The 23766-nt window shown below is 39.8% G+C and overlaps 1 protein-coding gene across 1 annotated transcript in view; it reads right to left on the reverse strand.

The window, feature by feature from the left end:
- Positions 1 to 1585: 1585 nt before the first annotated feature.
- Positions 1586 to 23766, reverse strand: part of PSTPIP2 (proline-serine-threonine phosphatase interacting protein 2) — a 77854-nt gene continuing 55673 nt past the window's right edge. The window contains exons 5-15 of the mRNA XM_019739716.3: positions 22682 to 22788; positions 17999 to 18061; positions 12907 to 13005; positions 12280 to 12325; positions 11322 to 11401; positions 8536 to 8634; positions 7347 to 7443; positions 7144 to 7225; positions 6597 to 6631; positions 5468 to 5522; positions 1586 to 3263 (exon numbers count right to left, since the gene is read on the reverse strand). Of these exons, the coding sequence (XP_019595275.2) occupies positions 5473 to 5522; positions 6597 to 6631; positions 7144 to 7225; positions 7347 to 7443; positions 8536 to 8634; positions 11322 to 11401; positions 12280 to 12325; positions 12907 to 13005; positions 17999 to 18061; positions 22682 to 22788 (758 nt within the window). The 3' untranslated portion in view covers positions 1586 to 3263; positions 5468 to 5472. The remainder of the gene's footprint in view (positions 3264 to 5467; positions 5523 to 6596; positions 6632 to 7143; positions 7226 to 7346; positions 7444 to 8535; positions 8635 to 11321; positions 11402 to 12279; positions 12326 to 12906; positions 13006 to 17998; positions 18062 to 22681; positions 22789 to 23766) is intronic.

Raw genomic sequence — 23766 nt, forward strand, 5'->3', positions numbered from 1 at the left:
AGCTTGCTAGGGCTGCCATAGCAAAATGCCACTGGCTGGTGGCTTAAATAATCAAAATTAATTTTTCTCACAGTTCTGGAGACTAGAAGTCTAAGATCAAGGTGCTGGCAGGGTTAGTTTCCTCTGAGGGCTCTCTCCTTGGCTTGTAGATGGCTGCCTCTTAGATGCCTCTTCACATGGTCGTCCCTTTGTGCACACTCACCCCTGATGTCTCCTCCTCTTCCTATAAGGATACCAGTCAAGCTGGATTAGGGCCCCCACCCCAATAGCCTTACTTCAACTTAATTACCTCTTTAAAGGCCCTACCTCCAAAAACAGTTGCACTCTGAGGTGCTGAGGTTTGGGACTTCAACATATGAATTTGGGCGGACACAATTCATTCCATAACAGGGTGGTGGAGGAAGGAGATAATGAATATCAATGATGAACTCATCTGTAGCAACAGGGACTATAGCTTGTCCTACTACACTTCCTGGTGTGTGTGTGTGTGTGTGTGTGTGTGTGTGTGTGTGTGTGTGTTGGAAAGTGGGACTTGAAGAAGTAGTGACAGGATGGAGTAAAATTCATATGGGCACAGGGGAATCGGAGCCAGGCAGGTGTCAGCACTGTCAGTGTCCCATCCAAATCCCCTTAGTATCTATCATTTCTTTTACACACCAGCCTAGCTTCCAACTGTCAGGAAGTGCGTCTGCCTGAAGACCCTCGGAGGCTACTGGGACCCAATCTGCCAGCGTTCACAGCAGGCCAGAATTAATGCCTCCTAGGAGCAGCCCTCAACCAGTGACTAATAGGAGTTGGTGAATGACTATCCCAGCCCCTCGCCTCAGGTGAGATACCACCAAGATGCGAGTCCCACACTATCTCCCACAAATCCCCAAAAGGCTTAGGCTCCAGTTGCCTACTGTGGTAACTTGCTTGATCATGCACGCTTTTTTGTTTTCCTTCTCTTCCCTGGCTTACTTCCCCACTTCCATCCTGGTGCTTTCTGGGATCACCCCCCAGAAAAAGTACCAGCACTCAAATCCTTATCTCAGGGTCTGCTTATGGTGGAACCCAAATTAAGACACCAACAGTCACAGAGGAGCTCATATTTACTAAATTTAACATGTATACTTATTTGACTGGCTTTGCTTCCTTTGCACTCCTTAGTTCTCTCTCAACTGGTTCTTTCTCTAACTGAGTTCTCTTCTAGGTTACTGATTCTTTTATGTTTACTACTATGTGTCAGGTGATAGGGCGACTGCAGGAAAAAAGAGAAGGTCCCTGTTCTCATGGAGGTTACAGTCTAGGAGGGAAGCCAGACCTTGAACAACTAATTTCAAGAGTGAATCGTGTAATAACAAGGAAAATGTGGGAGGGGTGAAGAATACAGCAGTGGGATCCAACCTAGTCTGGAGGAAGGGAAGGTGTGTCCTTGAGGAATTGACCTTGCAGCTGGCAGCAGAAGGAAGTGGCATGGCACCCAACTCTGCTTGGCTTCCCTCACCAGCAGTGTGTCCTTCTGTAGTCTAACAAAAGCTAATGTGACAAGGGGTCAAATAGCACTTGGGAGAGAGACATGGTTAACACCAAAATGCAAAATAAATCCCACATCACCAAGAACCTTTATTTCATATCAAACTGAAAGAGCAATAAAATAAAAATATTTTCAATTCATAAAACACTTTTATATCAATCACACTAACAGAGAGAAAAGTGACATCCCTGAGAAATTGCTGACAATAAATAAAGTACTTAAAAATAGAATGTTCTGAGTTTGAAGCCTATTCAATTTGGGGAAGTCAATGGCCCTTTGCAAACTTCAGTTTCTCAAAAGGATGTCCAACTGATGCAATTTTCCTGTCCTGACAAGAAGCTGTCACGTTCAGTAGTGCCTTACATTAAAAGAGGGCAAATAATCGATCTTCTTTCAATCAACTTGTCCATAGTTCTGGGAAAGTTAATGCACAGAGCAGAAGAGGAAAATATCTGCTCTTTGTGTTAACAGAATTTTACAACATAAGTACCAGTGTTATTTTATTTTACACGCATTTTATTATTTTATTTTATTTTGTGACAGTGCTATTTTAACTTACCATGAACTACAATGAACCCTTTTCTCACAGCGTGTGAATGTTGTACAAAAAGTACATAATCTCCCTGTTCTTTGTGGGTGACCAAAGGAAGACCTCAATTTTTGTGAAAGGGTAAGATCGACACTTTAAAGATTCCAGGATCCAGCAAGATTCTCTGAGACCCAGGACTGAGAACTGGCTTTGTAACTCTAAGTTTCTCTTCAGGAATAGAGTCAAAATATTTCAAAAAATAGAGTCACATTTCATTGATTCTAGGAGATATATATATTTTTTTTTGGGGGGGGGGGGCACACTTTAGCATCTCAAATTTAAATGGGCATGGCCATTAACTGTCACAAGTTAATTGTCAACTCTCCCCCACCCAATTTCCTTAGTGGTGTAGAAAATAATGGCGATTTTACAATCAATGTTTCTTAGATTAAATTAAACATGGTGCTCTGTAGTTCAGTACACAGAGTGAGCCATATAAAAATAAATCTGACATTTAAACCCTGGTAATTTTCCCAATTGAGTAGATGCCAGCAAAAACATGTGGCAGCTTAAATTTCAACATGAGCATCACAGCCTCAGGGAAGGTTAGAAGAATTGTGATGTCGGATACACTAGCAGTCTCTTCTGGTTCTGTACCCAATCAGCTGAGACAACAGTAAGGAAATTGATTTCACACCTCTGGGCCTCATTTCCTCATCTGTAAAATGAGCAAGTACAATCAGATGGCCTCTAAGTCTTCCAGCCAAAAAGGAAGGTAATTTTAAATCTTGCACCACTGAGAGTATGTGCTGCTCTGGAAAATCCATAGCACGCTGCCCCAAAGCCAAAGGAGCTTCTTCTGCAGGTCGATGGCTCAGACTCCCTTGCAGCCATCCCTGCCCCCCACGCCCCGAGTCAAGGCTCCAAATCCAGAGACTGTCCTGGATCAAGAAGAAAACACGGTTCGTTCACAACTTTAGTAAACGATTAGGAAAGGATCATTCTTCAATCTGGGGCAATTTTTAAACTTGTTTTAGAAACTGCAGAGTTCAACTAGCTTAAGTTAAACTAAATGTCTACCATAAATTTAAAATATCAAAAAATTACAGCAAGGGTTCACTTCAAAGTCTTCATGATTGACATAATTTCTACAGATTCTGCTGTTCTGAGTGCCTCCTTCCACACCATAGAAGCACCAGCCAGAAAAAGATTTGTTTTCTGAAAGAAAATAACAAAGAAATTTCATTTGAATTAATCATTCATGTCAGCAGCCAGCTCCAACATTGAGATTTTATTCAATGAGGATAAGTGTGTTTGGCCAAGGAAAACACAGGGTGAGAAATGGGTATTCCAAGTGATGGAAAGTGGAATATGATGAGAATAGCATTGCTCTCTGGTAAATAATACATGGATTTATATTTTTCGATACACATATTTTTAAATTCAAAAGTTGTAATCTGTCTCTACCTAAGTATGTTAGAATGAAGAACAGAAACAGCAGCTAAAATCAACAACTGCAGAACAAATCGCAAATTCCTAAACCTTCCCATTTAAATTCAATTCCAAATGTTCATTCAAACTATTTTAAATGCTGTGATAAGCTGCTTCACTAAGTTACTAAGGTAGACTCCCTTCTTTAAAATTCTCTTAAATTCAGTCAATTATACCAGTATATGTTGAAGTCCTATCGTTGTGCGGGTGCAGATACTAATGAACACCGATGAAATGACATAACTTGACTAAATGGGTTGGTCTTAGCATCTTGCATTCAAACAGCAGATTTCTGGGCTCTGAGGAACTAGAGTTGCTGGTTCAAATGCAATTATTGAGCCACTCGAATATATGCTGTATGCAAACTGGTGAGGGCATTAAAGAAAGATGTAAAAAATAAAAAACAAAATAAAACCTCTTGGAGCCGCCAGTGCTCTAGCCATAGCCATCATCTATACGGTGTTCCAGAGGGTGGTTTCACCTTTGAATCCCACGTCACTGATTCCCAGGTTCTGCTCTACATCTAATATGGGCCTTGTCTCTTTCCATGAGAAAGATGGAGGCTTATGAAATGAAGAAGAAATGATGACGGGTGGTAAAGGCCACTGTACATCACAAAGTTAGATATAGTTCAAGTATGGGGTAGGTAATGTCTTCAATTGTCCATTATCTTTTTCAGCAAATTTCCTTAAATAGTAAACACACTTCTTAAGCAATGTAAAGACTTAAGTTTAAATCTAAATAATACTAGCTGATTACTTCTATCTAATCAAGACACTATGACTCCCCTCCTCGTTAGCTAATTGGCTATAAGTCACAAAGCAGGTGTTTTCAGAGGGCGGAAGACAAGCAATGCTTGATGTCCTCACTTCTAAGCACTTTTCAGTTGTATAGAACCCTGAAGGAAAAGCACATGCACGTCACAGCCTCAGGAAAGGTTAGAAGAGCCCTGGTAAAACCTGTTTCGTTTCACAAGTGACAGCAAATGTCACAAACACCAGACCAGGAAGGGTAGGAGAGATGCCCGTCCTGCATCCCACCCACCTCTCCAATCGCCCCCAGGAAAACACTAAGGTCAGAAATATGCAACAGGATCAACTCTTTAAAAACAGTTTTTAATTAAAGAATAAATGTGTATTGCAGGCAAATTAGAACATGTGGTCAAACAAAAAGAAAAACAATTAACCTGTTTGGGATTATATCTTTTCGGACCTTTCCTTTGCTCATATATGCATATAGCATCATACCCCAAGTAGGCCCATTTGGGTTAAAAGAATTGTACTTTATGAGGAGTTTCATTTAGCATTGCTATTTGTGGCTTCAGAATTATTCCTAAGCATTAGTGAAGACTGATAGTGACTTGGAGCATGTTGCAAGCCCTGGAATGCCAAAGAGTAAGAGTCATCTTTGCAGCCACGGTTGGCTTAGTAGCTCTGTTCTAGGAATCCTTGTGGTTTGCTACTTCAGAACAGTAATAATCCAGTGCAGGATTATCATGCGATGCCTTTGTACGTTTGGTGACTATAGTAGCATTTGCCTTATTTTTATTGACTTGCTTTTACTTGACTTTTCCTCTTTTGGAAATGAAGGAGTAAGGATGAGGTGTATTTCATTTGTGAGCATTGCTTTACATGTAGATGAGTAATAGCCATGAAACAACTTAATGAGAGCAAGATAAAGAGTGGTAGAATAACTAATGAAGGGAAAATACCCTCATTCAGATACAGAGACCACTGGAGTGGTCTCCGGTCTCCTTTCAGTAGTGGGATCCAGAGAAGACCTCCTGCAAGAACACCACATCTACCAGTGAGGGTGCCAGCCTGCTACCAGACATTACTTTCAGTGGTGTTATAAAGAGGAGTCAAAGACTTCAAAACTACAATCACCAATCTAAATGCAACTTAGATAACATGAAAATTAAAGGCTCTTACCACTGTTACTGGTAGATCAAACTGTAGTTATCAACCAAAGAATAATCTGGGTCATCTGCAAAGGGCAGAACACAGAGCAACATGAAGCCAACGTTCTCCCATGATAAGATCTTAGCCCTTTCAAATCAAGGCATTCCACTCAAAGAGTCTAGTGACTTCCCTTTTGTAAGAAGGAACTATACCTGGCAACAAAACCTACACGTGGTAGTCCTAATTATAACTCAGAATATTCTGGAATTCACTATGGTGATTTCTTTGCCCTTTTTTATCCCCGCCCAGAGAGCACCACCCACAGCAAAATCATCTTCAAAAATGGACAAAAATAAGTCCCACATTATCAAGTGGCAATTATAAGGCAACAAGAAAAAACGGTCATTTAAATCCTTATATTGCTCAAAGATATAATTTCAGCCACTAAATTGTTTTTCAGTCACTAAATTGTTGCCAAGCTGCTAAACGCATTAGTTGTTTCTTCCCTCTTTCCCTTGATAGGTATATCTTTCTTTTATTCAAATAATAGATATTTGCTGAGCACCTACTATGTGCTCAGTACTGTGTTAGGAATTGTGAGGGATACAGGAAAAAACCAAGTGCCTGCCCTCAAGAATCTCATAATTATCCAAGGAATATAACTAACAACAACAAAAAAAAAATGCTAAAATTTGTGGTTCTCCCAGAGGTATGGGAGTTCAGAGAAAAAAGAGACCAGTTATTAGTGAAAGATCCAATTATGGGCCATGTACAAAACATATAATATTAAGTTACATGGTTCTAGACATTTGTGCCTCCTATAAATTATATGTCTGTGCAATCCAAAGGAAACCATATCTCAGCTCTGCTGTTCTTATGGCCCAAGTTGAAATAATCTCTTAAGTAACACTGCCTTCTCAGAAGTTTCTTTTGGTACTCCAGGAAATAAATTCTCTTGGATAAGCTATAAAATAGACCACCAATTACCAAATTGCACTCTGTGACACATAGGATTATAGTAAGATTCTAATATAGGCTTGTTCTCTCGGGAATTTGATTCTATTTATTCCTCTCTTTCCCTTTATTTCAAAATTCTAGCTACTCAACCTTAAAGAAAACCTGACATAAGAATTTCCAAAAGTCTTTCTTGGTGACCTACCTGGTATACTTTTAGGAACTGGGAGAGGTCCCCTCCTGTAAGAAATGAACACCAAAGTTTTTCAGAGACGTTCTGGTTTTTCCTAAGTTTCTACTTCACACACCAAACATATTACACTCTAATCAGTTCTGGTGAATTTTATGTCATTTTCACATGTCACAAAATAGTATCCTTTCCATTTGTTATTCAACCATTAAAAAATGTAAAAACTATTCTTAACTCGCAGGCCCTACCAAAGCAGGCAGGTCAAATTTGACTCATGGGGCAGGGCAGAATTTGCTGACTCCTGCTCTGTACAGGCTGTAAGAAAGGTATAGGATTCATGCATGAAGAAAAATAATCACAGCCAAGTATGATATTGTCCTCCTTGAACTATGACTAGTAAAATCCATTACACATTTATCCTAAAAATGCTTTTTCCAAAACTCTAGCAACCTCACTAAGCAAATGCAGTGGTAGACATGATCCACTTCTAATGTCTTATGACACTAATGATAAAAAAAAGTTTATTAAAAATATTTTTTTGTGAAAGGAAGCTGGTCATTACCTTGCCAAGTTAGGCCCTGTAGCCTTTCCAGGTGGGGCTGCATTCTTCTGGGGGCAGTAGAAATTCTCATACATGATGGGTGCTACAGAAATCATCAAGAAACAATACATGAGGAGGTAGGTGCCTTCCTTTCTCAATGATATGTGCCAAGAAAGACTAATAAAATTGCTTAAATAAACCCCCAAGCCCACTGTTCTATTCACCTGGTGGAGTCTGTCCAGTTTTTCGTTGATTCACAAAGTACTCAATGTCCTTCTCAATGCTGCACATTTCTAAACTCTTACGGACTTGTTCATACATCTAACAAAAAGAAAATTTATCAAGGTAGAGGGATGTCCATCAAAATTATGACATGGCTTACCATGTTTCCCCAAAAATAAGACCAAGCCCAACCATCAGCTCTAATGCGTCTTTTGGAGCAAAAATTAATATAAGACCCAGTAATTTATATTATATTATATTATATTATATTATATTATATTATATTATATTATATTATATTATATTATTATATTATTCAAGACCCAGTCTTATATTATATAAGACCCAGCCTCATATTATATCAAAATAAGACCAGGTCTTATATTAAGTTTTGCTCCAAAAGACACATTAGAGCTGATGTTCCAGTTAGGACTTATTTTCAGGGAAACATAGTATTAAAACAGGAGGCTTGATGAATGGCTGACTCATTTCCAAATTTTGTTTTGAAAAGATTTCTTTTTAAATACTGATGGAACAAAGAATATAGATAACAAGTCCCATGACACAAGAACAATGCCACACACAAATGCAAAGATACTTATTTAACTTGGAGGAAAGTTCTTCCATTCAGTGCTACAGGTCTTCTGCATATTTAATTGCTCTTCTAAAGTAAATGTCTCATCTAAGTGAGGGTGGCTATTTCTTAGCAACGAAGGTTGTGATAACTTGATTCTGGTCCCTCTGAGATCTGGGATGCCCATAAGGATTGCTGTGCACAAGTTAAACCAGGATAATGGTCCTGGAAATGCCACTAAAGTAAATCCTGAGCCCTGGCGCGACCATTAGCCTGGGCACAGGTCAGTCTGCTAGTATTTGGTGCTGACCTGGAGTGACCTTCTGGGATTCACATTCATGCTGTGACACCTCTGTCTTTCATAAATTAAACTGTAATTGGATCTCCCTTCTCCGCTCTCCTGCCCTAACTCTGAATTTCTTTAAGAGAAAATCATGGCAACAAAGTGGACCAAGAGTCAGGCAGGTTAGATGTTTATCTGGATCCTTCTATCAACTCACAGTATGGCCCTGGGCAAGTCACTGTACCTCTCTAGGCCTCAGATGAGGGGGCTGAACTAATAAATGTCTACAGTTCTTTCCACTCTACTGAATAGTGCATGGATGTCTCTGACTTACGTCATCGCTTGTGACACATTGTTTTGACAGCTGATTCACGTGTAACCACAAGGCATTCCGAAAGAAGTTTATTCGTGCATATTCTTGAGCCTCAAACACCTGCAGAAACACAACTACATGTACATACATATACAGAGAAAACGGCCATTTGTCTAGACTGGCTATGACTTAAGAAACAGCGTCAACCCTCAATTATCTGTAAGCTTATTGTCCCATTTAGGGTAATAAACTCATCACCAAGAAAACTCATAAACTCTCGGAGCAGGCAAAGAATGCAAATGAATTCTAATATAGTATTAACACAAACTGGATTCATTATAACACAAACTGGATTCATTATAATTCTGAAGGTAAGAGGCTATGATGAACCCAGACACCCATGTAAGGGGGGAACCTGAATTCCAGCTCACATTTCCAGCTGCTTAAGATGTGTCTCCACTGGGCAGCCTTCCGGAGCCTCAGATTCAAAATTTGCCCCCTATACACATATCAACGAATGAATTCAATTGGCATGATGGTCATATTTGTTGATGCTAGTTGAAGAGTACATGGGGGTCCTTGCACTTGTCTTCTATTTTTGTGTATGTTTGAAATTTTCCTTAATAAAAAAGTTGTTTTTTTAAAGTCACTACCAGAACAATATTTCTTGAAATATAAACAAATATCAACTTTTGGAAAACCAAGCTATTCTATAAAATAGATACTACACTATTCAACAGTGAATGGTATATATTAATGTATTTTTAAAATATTGAATACAACACTATTACAGTTTAAAACTTTTTATAATGTAAAACTTCAAACATATACAAGAGTAGACAGAAGAGTATAATGTACCTCTCACCAGTATAAACATTTATCAACTCACAACCAAATCTGTTTTACCGACATCCCTACCAACTGACCTACTTCCTGGAGTATTTTGAAACAAATACATTCTTTCACCTGTAAATATTTTACTATTTATATAGAATTATATTTTAGTATTTATATATTTATTTATAGAATATAAATACTAAAATTTACATTATTTTTATTATAGAATATTTCACATAGAATCATGAGAGCAATAAATTCCATGTACCAACAACCTAGCTTTGTCAAAAATTTTGGCCATATTTGTTTCAGCTTCTGTTAAAGCCCCTGCGTGCTTTTCCCAATCTGCATTACTTTCCTCCTTTCCATAGATAACCATTATCCTAAGTTTTATCATTCTCATGCAGGTTTTTATAATACCATGTTTCCCCGAAAATAAGACCTAGCCGGACCATCAGCTCTAATGCGTCTTTTGGAGCAAAAATTGATATAAGACACAGTCTTATTTTAATATAATATAAGACTGGGTATAATATAATATAATACCTGGTCTTATTTTAATATAAGACCGGGTCTTTATAATAATATAATATAATATAATTTAATATAATAATATAATACCGGGTCTTATAGTAATTTTTGCTCCAAAAAATACATTAGAGCTAATGGTCCGGCTAGGTCTTATTTTCGGGGAAACACAGCATGTACATATCCATTAGATGTATACAGTGTTGCTTTGCATGTTCTTAAACCTAATAAAAATGGCTTTATTCCAGGCTTTTCCATGAGAATGTAAAGTTAAGGAAGTAAAGCAGAAAGGAGGGTTTTATGTAGAACGGGGAGAGTGAACCACAGTATCAGATGGTAAACACTGGTCAAATAAGAGTAGAAACTGCCGAGGCCCGATGGACCTCACACCAACGGCGTCACTGGGTCCTCGTAGAGGCCGCTGCAGGGACGCAAACCCAAGACACAGCAGGCTGGGACAGGCAGGAGCAATGAGGATGTGAAGACAGCTCCTTCAAGAAGCCTGGCCAGGAAGAGAGGAGAGGGTAGCAGCCGGGAAGCAACAGACTGCTGCGGGTAGGTTTTAAAGCCAGGAATGAGCTGAGTTTGTGTAAATAATAGAAGTTCACATGAAAGGGAGCTATGCACAAGCCAGCTGGATGGGATATCCTGTCCCCAGGGAGAATATCTCAATAGGATGGGAACAGCCCTTTTTCTACTATAACAGGAGAAAAGGTGAGGAGTGGAGTGTGTAGGTCAGTGGTTCTCATGCTTTAATTCGCAGCAGAGTCACCTGGAGGGCTATTTAGAACAGGTTACTGGGCCCATTCGCAGAGTTTCAGATTCAATAGGTCTGGAGTTGGTGTGAGACTATGAATCTCTAAGGGGTTCCCAGGCAATGCTGATGCTACACAGGTCCTGGGACCTCACTTTGAGAACCAGTGGTAAGAAAACATGTAGACAGAGTGACCGAAACTTCAGGAAATTTCCAGCTTATGTCTTAGTTTCTCTGGGAAATTATAAGTGAGGTCATGGGCTGAATATGAATGGAGGCAATGGTGAAAGCATAGGTGCGAGAAGGGTAAAAAATTCTAAAGCCTGCTCACCTTCTGTCTGATTTTCCTTATCACATACTAAGTACATGTGAGGTTCTCGAAAGGTACTTACTTAACCATTAATTGATTCATTTGTTTCGTGCTTGCTAGCCAAACAAGAGCGGAAGGCCTTGAAAAGAGTTGGGAAGCGTGGTCAGAGTGGGGAGGAGGCAGAAGATGAGGTTTGGGGGGGAACATTCCAGTTCCTGCCTTCCTACATTTAAATTCCTGATTTCTAATCTGCCCTCAAGCAATTCTGTCAGAACTGAGGGGTATCATAAACGGGGCAAAGCATCTCTACAAAAGCAGACTCTACAACTTCCAGGAGGCAGACCCGCCCCCTCCTGGGCAGTTTCTGGTTCTGGTTACCTCGCAGGCCTTGATGTGCTCGCTCTGCCACTCTTCTCGGATCTTATCCAGCGTATTGATGTGCTGCATGTAAGCCTTGTCTGCAATGCAGGGGAGGGGCCTGGGTTCAGAAACCCGACAGGAGAGCAGCTCGCAGACCCACCCCTCAGGCTCAGGCCGATGGCGGTGAGCTCACAAGGCCCCACGGAGCTCTGATTACATCTCTCACCCTTATCAGGTCTTTGTGAAATAGGCACTGAACCAGGCAATTAGCAAGAAATGATCCAAGAACGGAGAAGAGAAAGCATACAAGGGACCTCAACCAGCGTTTTCTTTGTCTAATTCGGCCTCAAAAGCTTCCGTCCCTTTCCGTTTTCAGGAAAATTATCCAATGAAGGAAGGATGCAGAGAAGAGAACTACCTTGAGCCCTAAAGAGGCACCAAGTTACTTTAATTTTGGGCTTAGAGACTTCTTAAGTAACCACAGTGAAGACAGGCTTGTTTCCTAGAGGATACTCTGGATTAGAAACCTTTGTATACACCTGGTTTGGATCTTATATTTTGATGATGACAAGGCCTCACCAATGGCTGTTTCTTTCGCAGCAGATAAGCGCTATCAGGGCTGCAATTGGCTTTTAAGGCAGATGTTCCAATAAATCAGAGTCAGCATCCACCCGATTGGTTACATAGCAGCTGTCACATGACCTCCACCACCACTAGGCAATTACATGTAAGGCAGCCAGACTAAGCAGGCAGTGGCCAGAAACTGCTGCCTCCTTTGCTTCCTCCCAGTTTCCCTTCCCTCCCTCCTTCTTTTCCTCTCTTTCTCCCTGATTCTCCCTTCTGATAGCTTGTTAATCCTGCTGTATATCCATCTATTCTTTACTGGAAGTTCTATGAAACTACCTTTCTCAGACAGATTTAGGATCATGTAAACCCCACCACAATCCTCCCCTATCTCTGGGAGCAGCCCGCTCACCCGAGTCTTCTGCTGCTGTCTTGGAAGTTGCCAGTTTCACAAAAAGCTGTGGGGAGAAAACAGAACAAGAGATCAGGAATGCTGGGCCAGGATTCTATAGGCAGAAGAGACCTGAAAGCAATTACTATGAAGAGACAAGTGCTAGTCCAAGACTTCCCTATGTTTCACTCGTGAGCAAATCATTCAACTTGCTCTCTAATCTTATTGCCATAGGAAAGTATCCATTAAGCAGCTTACCCTATGTCTTTCTAAAGACATACCCCTGCCCTCTGGTTGCTGGCAATCTTATATCCAGATTTTATAAAATTAAATTTCTAACATACCCAAGCAGGAGGCAGCCTGACTACAAAGAATACATAAGTTGAGTTTTCAAGAGGAAAAAAAAAATCAGAACCCCTCCCCCACTTCTTATCACCCCTCTCCCTCCCCTATGGCCTCCTTTCTCTAGCTCTTCCAGAACCCCAAAATTGTGACAAGGGTTTCTCTGGTTCGGAAGATCCTAATAGCCTAACGGAAGACATTGCCAGGAGCTTAGGGCGCAGACCCATTTATAATTAAGATTATTAATTGGCTTTAGCTCGATGTAGCAAATCTCAGATTTTTCAGGCAGTCAGCCCTCCCATGTACCTTTTCTTGTTGCTTTGAGTTTACCATGTTGGCACTTCGGTGGACAGCCTGCTCTGCGTCATCTTTGTCTCGGCATTTCTGCTCATAGTTCTTCTTTGCCTTAGTGGTTATGAGCCAAAAGAGGACCACACCAGGTGAGCATAACATAACCCTGAAAAACAGCCACCCTAGCCCGCCACGCCCAGCCAAAAACAGGGCACCCTGAATAGGGCTGTGATCACCCCTAGAACGTGACCACTCAGAGGGCAGATGCTCTTTCTTATCTATCTTTGGAAGATCTGTCCAGCCCTTTTCCAAATTATGTATGTAGTGGCAACCTGATCAAGGGAATAACGACTCCTATTTGGTAAACAAAGTCTATAAGCTTTAAAAACTGACTAGAACAAAAGATGGAATTTCAGATGGGTAAAATCAAAATACATGTGTAATATAAAATATGTAATCCAACACTTATACACCATTCATAACCTTCAAAACTTAGATGCAATCACTTGGTCACGGTACTTATAATTATGCTTCAATATTCTAATGTGCCTCACATAACATGTGGCAGTGGTATCAACCCCATCATGTCTGCTGTTTAAAGATGGTCATGTTCCTTTTTTATTTAAGATATTCTGTTTTAGCTAGTTTAAAAGTAGGTCAGAGTCTATCCTGTACTACTATTACCTACCAGTGGTAGGGAAACAATTGACACAGTATAGGTAGTGAATCAAATAATTTTCTGTTTCAACTATTGAAGCAAACATTTAATTTGCTTAAACAAAGCAAAGCTATGAGTCAGTTAGCTAATAAGTAAAAACGGTGACCAAAAGAAAGTGCTTCACTAAGAATGAAGACTCTCTTGCAGAAATGGTTTGTGCTCGTCAAATATTTCATATGCTACACTACATTTCTCAGTATCCCCTGTAGTTCAGATAGGGTTAACCTTTCAGTAAACAATCTTATAATCACACACAGAAATAAAAGTTTGTAATTTTTTTCCCCCTTCTTTGGCCTCCCCCCACCCCCTACTCCAGTTCAAGCTGTTGTTTCCTCAGTCTAGTTGTGCAGGACACAGCTCCCTGGCCCATGCTGGTATTATGAGCCTTGCGCTCCCGCCAGCTGATGCAGTCGGTCGCCAGTAAGCTACCAGCCACTCACATTGGCCACCGGCCGCTCCTGGCAGCCCAGGGCAGCCCACGCCAACCTGAGGCTGCTCACCGCAGCCCAGTTCCAGGGAGAGCTGTTGTTCACAGTCTTAGCTGTAGAGGGCGCAGCTCACTGGCCCATGTGGGAATCGAACTGGTGACCTTGGCGTTAGGAGCACAGTGCTCCAACCACCTGAGCCACCAGACCGGCCCAGTAATTTTTCATTATTACAAGCATATAAGATAGTCATGCCACAAGTCTTTTCTTTTGCAACAATATTTTATAGACATTTGTCTGAATCAAGCATGTTCTCTGTAGCTAAACACTTTTAAGGGTTCATGCCATAATTTTCTTAACCAACTCTATGGTGGACATTTATTTTGGTTCCCATTTTTTATAACGAAAATACTCAGATTTTATTTTGGGTAGCGTAAAGTTATCTATATGTGTCAAATTCCTAGAAGTGTAATTATTTGATAAAAGAATATGTACACATCAGACTTCCTTCCAAAATGGCTGTGCCAATTTATACTCCTTACAAAAGTATCTGTTTCCTCACACTCTCACCAATACCAAATATGGTAATATTTTTAAACTTTTCTAATACTAGAGGTGAGAATGTTAGAATACTGTTATTTTATTTGCATTTATTTCATTCCTATTAAGGTGGTATGTCCTTTCCACATCATGTCTTTCACCTACTTTTTTGTTGGAGCATTCTCTATTTTAATTAGTTTGTAAGAGCTCAGTCTATACTAGGAACACTAACTGGCTGTAAGTCATATAAGTTATGAATATTTTCCCTCATTTGTCATATGTTTTGAAACCATGTAAAAGATGATGTTTTTCTTTTGCTCTAAAGAAGTCTTAAATGCTAATGTTGTCAGTGATCAAGGTTTCTCTATCCTGCATTATTTTTATATATAACATATTACGCATTTTTCCTCTGTTGCTACATCATCCTCATAATCATGTTTTAAAGGTTACAAAATGTATTTACTCTTTCTCCATTATTTGGTCACTAAATCATTTATATTTTTCATTATAAATAGTGTACAAGTTCATGCTTTTATTTCTCTTATTTTGAATGATTTCCTACAGATAGAGCCTTGGATTCTTAGTGTAAGATTAATGGGATATAATCCTATTTGTGGCTCTAAACACATATGGCAAAATACTTCTTTGAAAGGTTATGTGGGCTTCTGGGAAGAGGGAGCAAATGTACTTTTACCTCTTCCTTCATACAAGTATAATTAAAAACCCAGGACGTTATGTATAAAACAAACATAAGAATACTGAAAGATGGAGGGAAGAAGGCACACTGACAAGTGACCTTGGTCTCAGAAGAGTGACCTAGAAGTTACTCCTTGGATATTCTTTTTGCCTCAGATATCACAGACTGAGGGCCAAAGAAGCAGGCAACCAAGAAAGGCTAATGGGCACAGACCAAAAAAAAAAAGCCCAACAAAAACTAGCTCTCTCTGCCCAAAACACCAGAAAAGGGGCAGCCTAGCAAGACAGAAACCTTTAGAAAATAACCATTCTACTTCAGCTAAATACCACACATCCAGCAAAGGCCATCTAGGGAGTCCAGACCTCCACCCTCACCAAGCTGTAAGGAGGTGCCCAGCTCCCATGCCCAGGGGGTATCAGAGAAGGACAAAGAGGAAACTGGGACTTCCGTTTGCACCAGGAAGTAACAAAGCCCCACACACAGTGCCAGTGGAAATCATGTGGGAAACTTGGACTTCTACCCCTACCTGGCAATAATGAGGCACACCCCCTCCCTGCTGGAGTGGTGTCAGCGGAGGTCTAGAACATTAACTACTTCCCAGTGGTAACAAAGCCACACATACCCTGTGGCGTCAGCAGAGGCCAAGGGTGGAACCTGGACTTTTTCCCCCTAAAAGGTTTAAATAAGAGGGTTTAAATAAGATCCAGAGTCTTGTGACATAATACCGAAATGTCCAAAATCAATCAAATATCATTTATCATACCATGAACCAGGAAGATCTCAATGTAGATGAAAAAGACCATCAGTAGGTGCCAACATCAAGATAACAGATATGTTAGAAATACCTGACAGATTTTAAACCAGTCATCATAAAAATATTCAATGAGCAATTATAAACACACTTGAAAAAAATGAACAAAAAATAGCGTCTTGTCAAATAAATAGAAAAGGTCAGAAATGAAATAGAATATATAAAGAACCAAATGAAAATTTTAGAACTGAAAAACATACCTGAAATAAACTCAATGGATGGGCTTAAGAAGAGAATGGAAGAGAGAGAAGAAAGAATTCGTGAACTGGAAGATAGAACAATATAAATTACCTAATATGAACAACAAAGAGAAAATAGGTGGGAAAAAAGCAAACAGAGCCACAGGAACCTTTGACATTATAAAAAAAGATCTAACACTCACATCCTTGGAATCCTAGGAGAGGAGGTTGGGCTGAAAAAGTACTCAAAGCAGTAATTTCCAAAATTTCTTTCCAAATTTGGCAAAAGATAGATTAAAAAGCTGATTCAAACTCCAAACAAGATAAACTCGACAAATCCATAACAAGAACCATGCGTGGTGAACTTTTGAAAACTAAAAACAAAGGGGAAAAAAATCAATTTGAATGATGGCAGATTTCTTATCAGAAACTATGGAGGGTCATGAGGAAGTGCACATCATTTTTCAAATACTGAAAGAACTGTCAACACACAATTCTATATCTAGTGAAAATATCCTTTAAGAATGACGGGGAAATCAAGACATTCTTACATGAAGAAAAACTAGGAGTATTTGTCACTAGCAGTCCTATACTGAAGAACATCTAAAGGAAGTTATCTAAAAAAAAGGAAATTAGGGTTTCCTTTTTTGGAACATTAGAAGGAACATTAGAAAGAACCTTGGAACATTAGAAGGAAAAAAGAACATAGTAAGCAAAATATGGGTAAGCACAATAGTCTTTTTCTTCTTAAGTTTTCTAAATTATTTTTGACAGTTGAAGCAAAATTGTAATGCTTATATAGCTCTAAATGAGGAAGAGTAAATAGTTAAGAAAATTATATTTCAATAAGGCTTTCTCTTTAATTGAGAGAAAACTTTCCTCAGATTGTTCAAAACATAAAAGGTCTGGGAAGTGAAGTGAAACTAAAAAAAATAAGATAAAAAAAAAAAAAGTAGAGTACATTATCCATATTGAAAAAAAAGGTCTGGGAACAATCATATATCAACCAATACTATTTCTGCATTACACTGATAGTATTCCCTGTTTATCAATTGCTTTTGAGGTGATGTACATCAGAGGGAAAAAAATGACACAGAAAAGACTGTGAATTGCCATCAACATTGGTGACATTTTCTTGTTTTGACTAGGTTACCAAATATGTCATAATCAGAATATCATGATGACACTTCTGTACAAAGATGGAGTCACAGATGTTCCAATAATTCCTCTTCACTCTATCCAGAGTTAACAGATTCATGAAAAGGTAGGGTGAGAGCCCTAGCAAACTGCCTTAGTTCGGTCTTGGTAAGAATTTTTTTTAAATAAATTACTTAAAGGAAAGAAGGCTTTTACAACTAGCAGTTATCTTAAAAGAGAAAGGGGTCACTCAATAAAATGGGTTAAGAAATCAAGATTCAGAATACTCACAGGAGGAAAGCTCAAATCCCACAAGATAAATGGTATCATACGATATATACTCGTATAATTTTGTGTCTTGGCCTGAAATATTTAAATTGACTTGCTATACTTTCCCAGGTTACCAGATAAATAACAGCATTGTATTTCCACTATCTAGTTTCATCCTCAATATTTCCAAGGCCTTAAAAAGAAGGAAAGTCAAACCACTAAAAAAAAAAAATCACTGCACTAATAAATAACATTGTAGAAATGTTATTTAAGGAGGAATATACTCATACAGCACAGGATTTCAGAAAAAGGCAATAAAGTGAAACTCACATCCATGGTTTTCTTGAATTGTAAGCTCTTTTGTTTATGGACAGCATCCATTACAAGCTCTGTCTGTGAAGAGAGCACAGGTGTTATTAATAATAAAAACAGAAATTATTGTTAATACCAGCTTATCTTGAGGGCTAAGTGTTCCAGATGGATTGTCTCATTTAGTCCTCACACAACCCAGAAGACAGGTGAACAGTTTATTATTCCAGTTTCACAAATGAGGAAACTGCAGCAAAGAGAAGCTGAACAATTTGCTCAAAGTTTTATGGCTAGTTAATGGTGGGGTACACCTTTGAACTTGGGCAGCCACTATTGAGAATTACTGATCACCTTAGAACAGTCTCTTCAGCAAATCTGTTATCAATGAACTTTGGTTTCAAAACGGGATTTTTAAACTTTTGTTAAAATGCCATTTAGATTTTAAAGTGGGTCTTTATTCTGTAAGCTTAGGTCAACACAGTTAAATTAGGGACTTACAGATATTCACTTCTGTAGCATCCATCAGTGGTACACCCTTAAACAGCAAGGAGCCCAGGCAGTATGAAGGGAATAAATGTTTGTAGGACAGCTAAAATTAGAAGCTGTTTTCCTACTCTTTACTCCATCTAATCCAGGAAATGTAAGCTACTCTGTCAAGTTCATTCGGGAGCAATTTCTTTGTTGTGGCTGTGACATTAATACATGTATTAGTCAAGGTAATAGAGCTAATAATAAAAATGTACCTCTCAGACATAAAAATCCTCGTTCCCATTTATCAAGCATTATTATGTACTAAGCAGTTGTCATCCATCATAACAACTGTTAAGTATTTTCTTGACCCTAAACTGAGGTGGATTAATCTACCAAAGTTAACACGCAGCAATTAGTAGAGTTGGGATTTGAGCCCAGGAACCCGATTTTGATGCCCTTGTTCCTAATCATTACCCTAAACTACCACAATCCTCATTGTGGCTCTATAAAAGCAAATGGGTACATAAAAGGCCAAGAGATGCAATAATTCAAAATAAGCAAGGACATTACATTGCTCTTGTGCAAAATGATATAATGCAAAATAATAATACTGAAGATGACATTCAAATGTGGCTTCTCTTTTGGAAAATTAAGTTTCTGTCTGTTACTATAACACACAAATATAGATTTTCAAAATATCTGGATAGGATCATTGGAATGGTTTCACTTTGAAGAATAGCTTTGTGGAATATGTGAAATTCCCTTGGGGAGCCCCAAGGGGCCCTCAGAGAACTGAGGAGTCATCTTCCAGCCCAGCTGAAAGTGAGGGACCAGGAAGTAGCCATGCACCTACTAATGGGAAAACACCATTGACATAGAGAACAGACAGGGCTCCAACACCCTTGCCATCGCAGACAGGGAGCTGTGTGGTGCACATGAGCCCATGTGCCTCTGCCAGTAGAAGGAGCTGGGTTTATTTATTTAATAATGGTTCTTGATTTTCCCAGGCTCCCTGGAGCAGATCAGTTAGCAATGTTGGTCTGGTCCATGGTCCTTTCTGGTCCAAACAGACACACTGCCATTCTTCCAGTCTGGGAGCTGCTACTATTTTATAGTTTCCGGCCCAAGCCAGACCTGCTTATCCCTGAGCTCTACGTAACACCTGCTTCAAACACCTCTCTGATGGCTACAAAGTTCTCCTATGAGCCAACCCTTTCCACTTCATGTCATTCCTCTCTCTGGCATCTGTAGAATTCCTGGCATCTGTAGGTGGGCAGGATCCTAGAGAGCAGCAGTCTACGCTCTAACCTGACAGGCGTGACCCCTGGGTCCCAAGAGGTGATGGTTATAGCCTCTGCTCAAGGCCACTCAGCGACACCAAGTCCTGCTCTGTCTGCTACACCACCTCGATTTAAGTCTCCTCATGTCCATGTTCACTTATTGGGTGACCCCACTCATGGTGGCCCCAGTAAATCAAGGGTTCTCTTTCAGGTGTCCTTGGGGAAATCCTTCTTTTAGGACTCAGACTTTCTGCCCAGACCAAATCCAATGAAAATTTGATTGTTTTGTTATTGACAACTCACAGTAACGCAAAACACAATCATCTCTGCTATAGGGTGGGGAGAAGAGAAAAGGTAAAAAGGAAGAAGAAATGTATAAATGACCAAAATGACCCTGCAGTAAATTACTGAAATAGCTGCTTAGTGGTCTGTCTACCCACACTCAGACTTTATTCTGAAAACTAGAAGCATTGCTCTGTAACAAAGCAGGCGCCTCTACACAGGCAGGACAAAGTTCTGCCTGATCATCCCAATCTTAGCGGAGACGGTAAAACCATACGGGCATCAGAGGAGAGAGAAACTGACCCTGTGCTGTCCCTGTCAGACTTAGGCCTGGGCTGGGGAAGAAAGACGTCAAGCCTCCCGGGAAGGGCTCCACAGACTCTCCCTCCCTGCCAACCCCCAGCAGTGACAGCCTCTTCTCTCACAGCCCCCACCTACACTGCCTTTCACCTTAGCTTCAAGGTCACTTCCTCCAGGAGACCTCCTTAGACCCATAGATTAGGTTAGGTGTCCCCACTGTATGTTCAGGTGGCACCTTCACCTCCCCTACCATTTAAGACTCATCATTTGTCATGATGGCCATGTCACGTCCGTCTCTCTTGCTACGCTCTATACTCAGTGAGGGAAGGATGCCTCCATCCCTATTGTTCCCCACTCTCAGATAGTGTTAGTTGTATAAGAGACTACACCACAGACTTCTGTCTGACCAGCCTTTCTACCCACGTCTCCCTGCCCCCATTTACTAAACAAAACCAACTTGATGGCTTTCCTTAATACATGGAAGTGGCTTCATTTCCAAGAAGCGAAAGACCAAGAAAGGCATGCAGGGTTTGACCACTGAAAATGAGAAGTTAGCATTGACACATTTTCCTCCAAAGTTCGAATGTTTTTTTTAAGAAAAAAGTATGTACACACGGAAGTGGTACAATCCAGAGTTCATTGTGACACAGGTAATTACAAATATATTAATAAACTTCGCAAAAGCCAAGAAGGCATTTTCCTGCCGTTGAGAGCACAGTATGTAGGGTGGATAGGATGGCAGTGGTGGGTTGAGCACAGGCTGCTCTATTGCCTAAGAGAACTCAGAACACCTTCCTCTCGCTATGAAAATTTGCTCTTTGCAACTTGTTGGGAAGGGAAGTTTGTGCAGCCTTGCAACATTAACAAAACGCTCTCTGAAATGACGAGGGCTACCGAGGTCACTTGAATACGTGAGGAAATGACCTTCCTCTCCTCTTAGTGGAAATGGTGTATGCACAGATCCTGGTTGTCCAAGGCATTTTGCTTCAAAAATTGTGATTCCTCTAAAGAGTCGGGCAGGGCTGGCACAGTCAGCCAAAAATAGTTTGACCGTCCAATGAGTGGGTGTAATATACATATTATTTCTGCTCTGAAAAATACTTTGGGCCAGATGGACCCCTCAGACCTGGTACATGAAGCTTGAATTTATGTGAAAGCGATTGACTGGTATTCCTTAAATGTTAGTTTCCACTCTTCCATCCTAGTTAAGAGGCACAGCTATAAGAGCTTTTCATGAAATGACAACAGAGGTCAGGCAGTCAGGATCTTAAGACTCTGCCACTCACTCCAAATGCCAAGTGGCCACCAAGAGCTGGAAGAACCACAGGTAAAGTTGCACTTGGTCACCAACATTTATTGAGACTGTCCCTGCGTGAAGCATTGGCCTAGCTACCAAGACCAAGGCTACACTAAAGTATGGGTAGCATCAACCTTAACAGCTGGCTGTTTATTGGCTCCACACACTAAAAACAATGACCTTGGGACAATACAAAGTCAGGATGAAGAACAGTTTCGAAAAAGTCCATGCAGAGCTGTCTGTGGAGACCTGAGTGGAAATCTTTGGATGCCAGATAGGGAAGAGCTTGTCCCCCATGTGAAACTGAGTTCCAACCTTGGAGACAAAATAAAACAAAAACTCTGGGAGGGTCCTACTCAGCTGCCAGGCCACCCTGAACATATAAGTCTTTTAGGAACAAAATAGCAGGGAGTCAGAATAGCGGCTGGTCTCGTCACAGTAACACTTGATCCTTCTAACTTCTCAAATGTTCGCCAGTTTTATTAACTTGCTCACTCCCATCTCCTTCCACGTAGTTGGCCAGAGTAAATCCCATCAGTGAAAAAAGAACCTATGCACATCTGCTTAGAGCACAAAAAGAACTTGGTTTCTCAGGGCCTCATTTTCCCTATTTGTAAAATATGCAGGTTGGAGTACATTATAGTTTCGAAAGAGAATGTGAGCCTCCTCCACTTCTTACCCCTCCCTTCGTGCCTTGTCCAGAAGGAGTGTGGTCTGGGAGCCCACCAGCTTGGATGTGCTAGATTCTATTGAAGAAAGAGGGATTCCCCTTTCGGTCATTTTCAATAGTGGCAGCAGATATGAAAAGAAGAGGAAAGCAGGCTGGACCCCTGAATCCTGCCAGAATTCAAATAGAACTTGCCTGGGGTGTGAGTGGGCACAGAGGCATAACGGTCTAGACTGAGTCCCCTGATAAATGGTTCCTACATGGTTCCCTGATAAATGATCTCATAGGTTCAAAGAAGAGCATGGTTGCATGAATGCGGGAGCCGAGACAAGGAGTTTAATGAAAAAGCAAGCCTGGAGTTTTCTGCCAGAAGGAAAGCAACATCTTAACACATATGCAAACCCCACCTTTTTCCGTTGTATCTTTTGCTTTTCCCTGAATTCTTCTATCTTCCTGGCCTCTTCTCTTAGAGTCTGTGCAAGCTGAATATGACATTGGGCCACATTGTCTACTTCTGCAAAAAGAATTTAAAAAGAAACAGTAAACAAGAGCTACATATCTGAATTCAAATACACAAAACTGTACACAATTTAAATATATATATATATATATATATATATATATATATATATATATATATATATATATATATATAATATGGAGCAAATGGTTAAATTAACTGACTGCATTTGGTCACCAACATATTTTGAGACTGTCCGTGTGCCCTAGCTACCAAGATCAAGGCTAGCAAATCTTTAGCTTAACCTCCTGCCACTAATTGTTACTAACCTAGTGTATGCCCAGGGTCAGCAAGAAGCTCATGGAGTTTACATGCTAAGAGACATTAGTAAACGCGCTCCAATTGAAAATTTGACCTTATTTCTTATTAGAGGCCACGAAAGATCTCTCACATCTCATATGCCTGAACATTTTTAAGAAAGTCATACCCCAAAATTTTGGCTACCAATAGTTATCTCTGGATAGAAAGATTATTATTGACTTTTTCCCCTTAGTTTCTAAGATCTTTGCAATGAGCAAAGTACCTCTATAATAGAAAAACTAAAAATTTTATCTTATTTGTTCTGAAAAAATAAATTAAAGTATGGCATTAAAGCTAGAAAGATTAATAGATCTGAGCTAAGAAAAATTTTAAGCTTGTGTGTGTCAAGATAATCTGAGCAAGGTTAGAAGATACATGACAAATTGGAAAATATTTGCAATTTATATAATAAAGAGTAAATAGCTATATTAAAAGAGTTTCCACAAAGCAAATCTATCTATCTATCTATCTATCTATCTATCTATCTATCTATCTATCTATCTATCTATCTAAAACAATATTAAAAAGTTGGTTAGAAAACATAAAATTTTTAAAAGATTGCTAAATGGCCAATAAAGATTTGAAAATATATTCAGCCTTAAACTATTGAAAAATGCGAAACTTTAAAACTCAGAAATAGATCATTTTTTACCTTTCAGTTTGGCAAAATTT

This window comes from Rhinolophus sinicus, chromosome 4 (genome assembly GCF_057876585.1).
Source record: "Rhinolophus sinicus isolate RSI-liver-muscle chromosome 4, RSI-T2T, whole genome shotgun sequence".
In the NCBI taxonomy this organism is placed as follows: domain Eukaryota; kingdom Metazoa; phylum Chordata; class Mammalia; order Chiroptera; family Rhinolophidae; genus Rhinolophus; species Rhinolophus sinicus.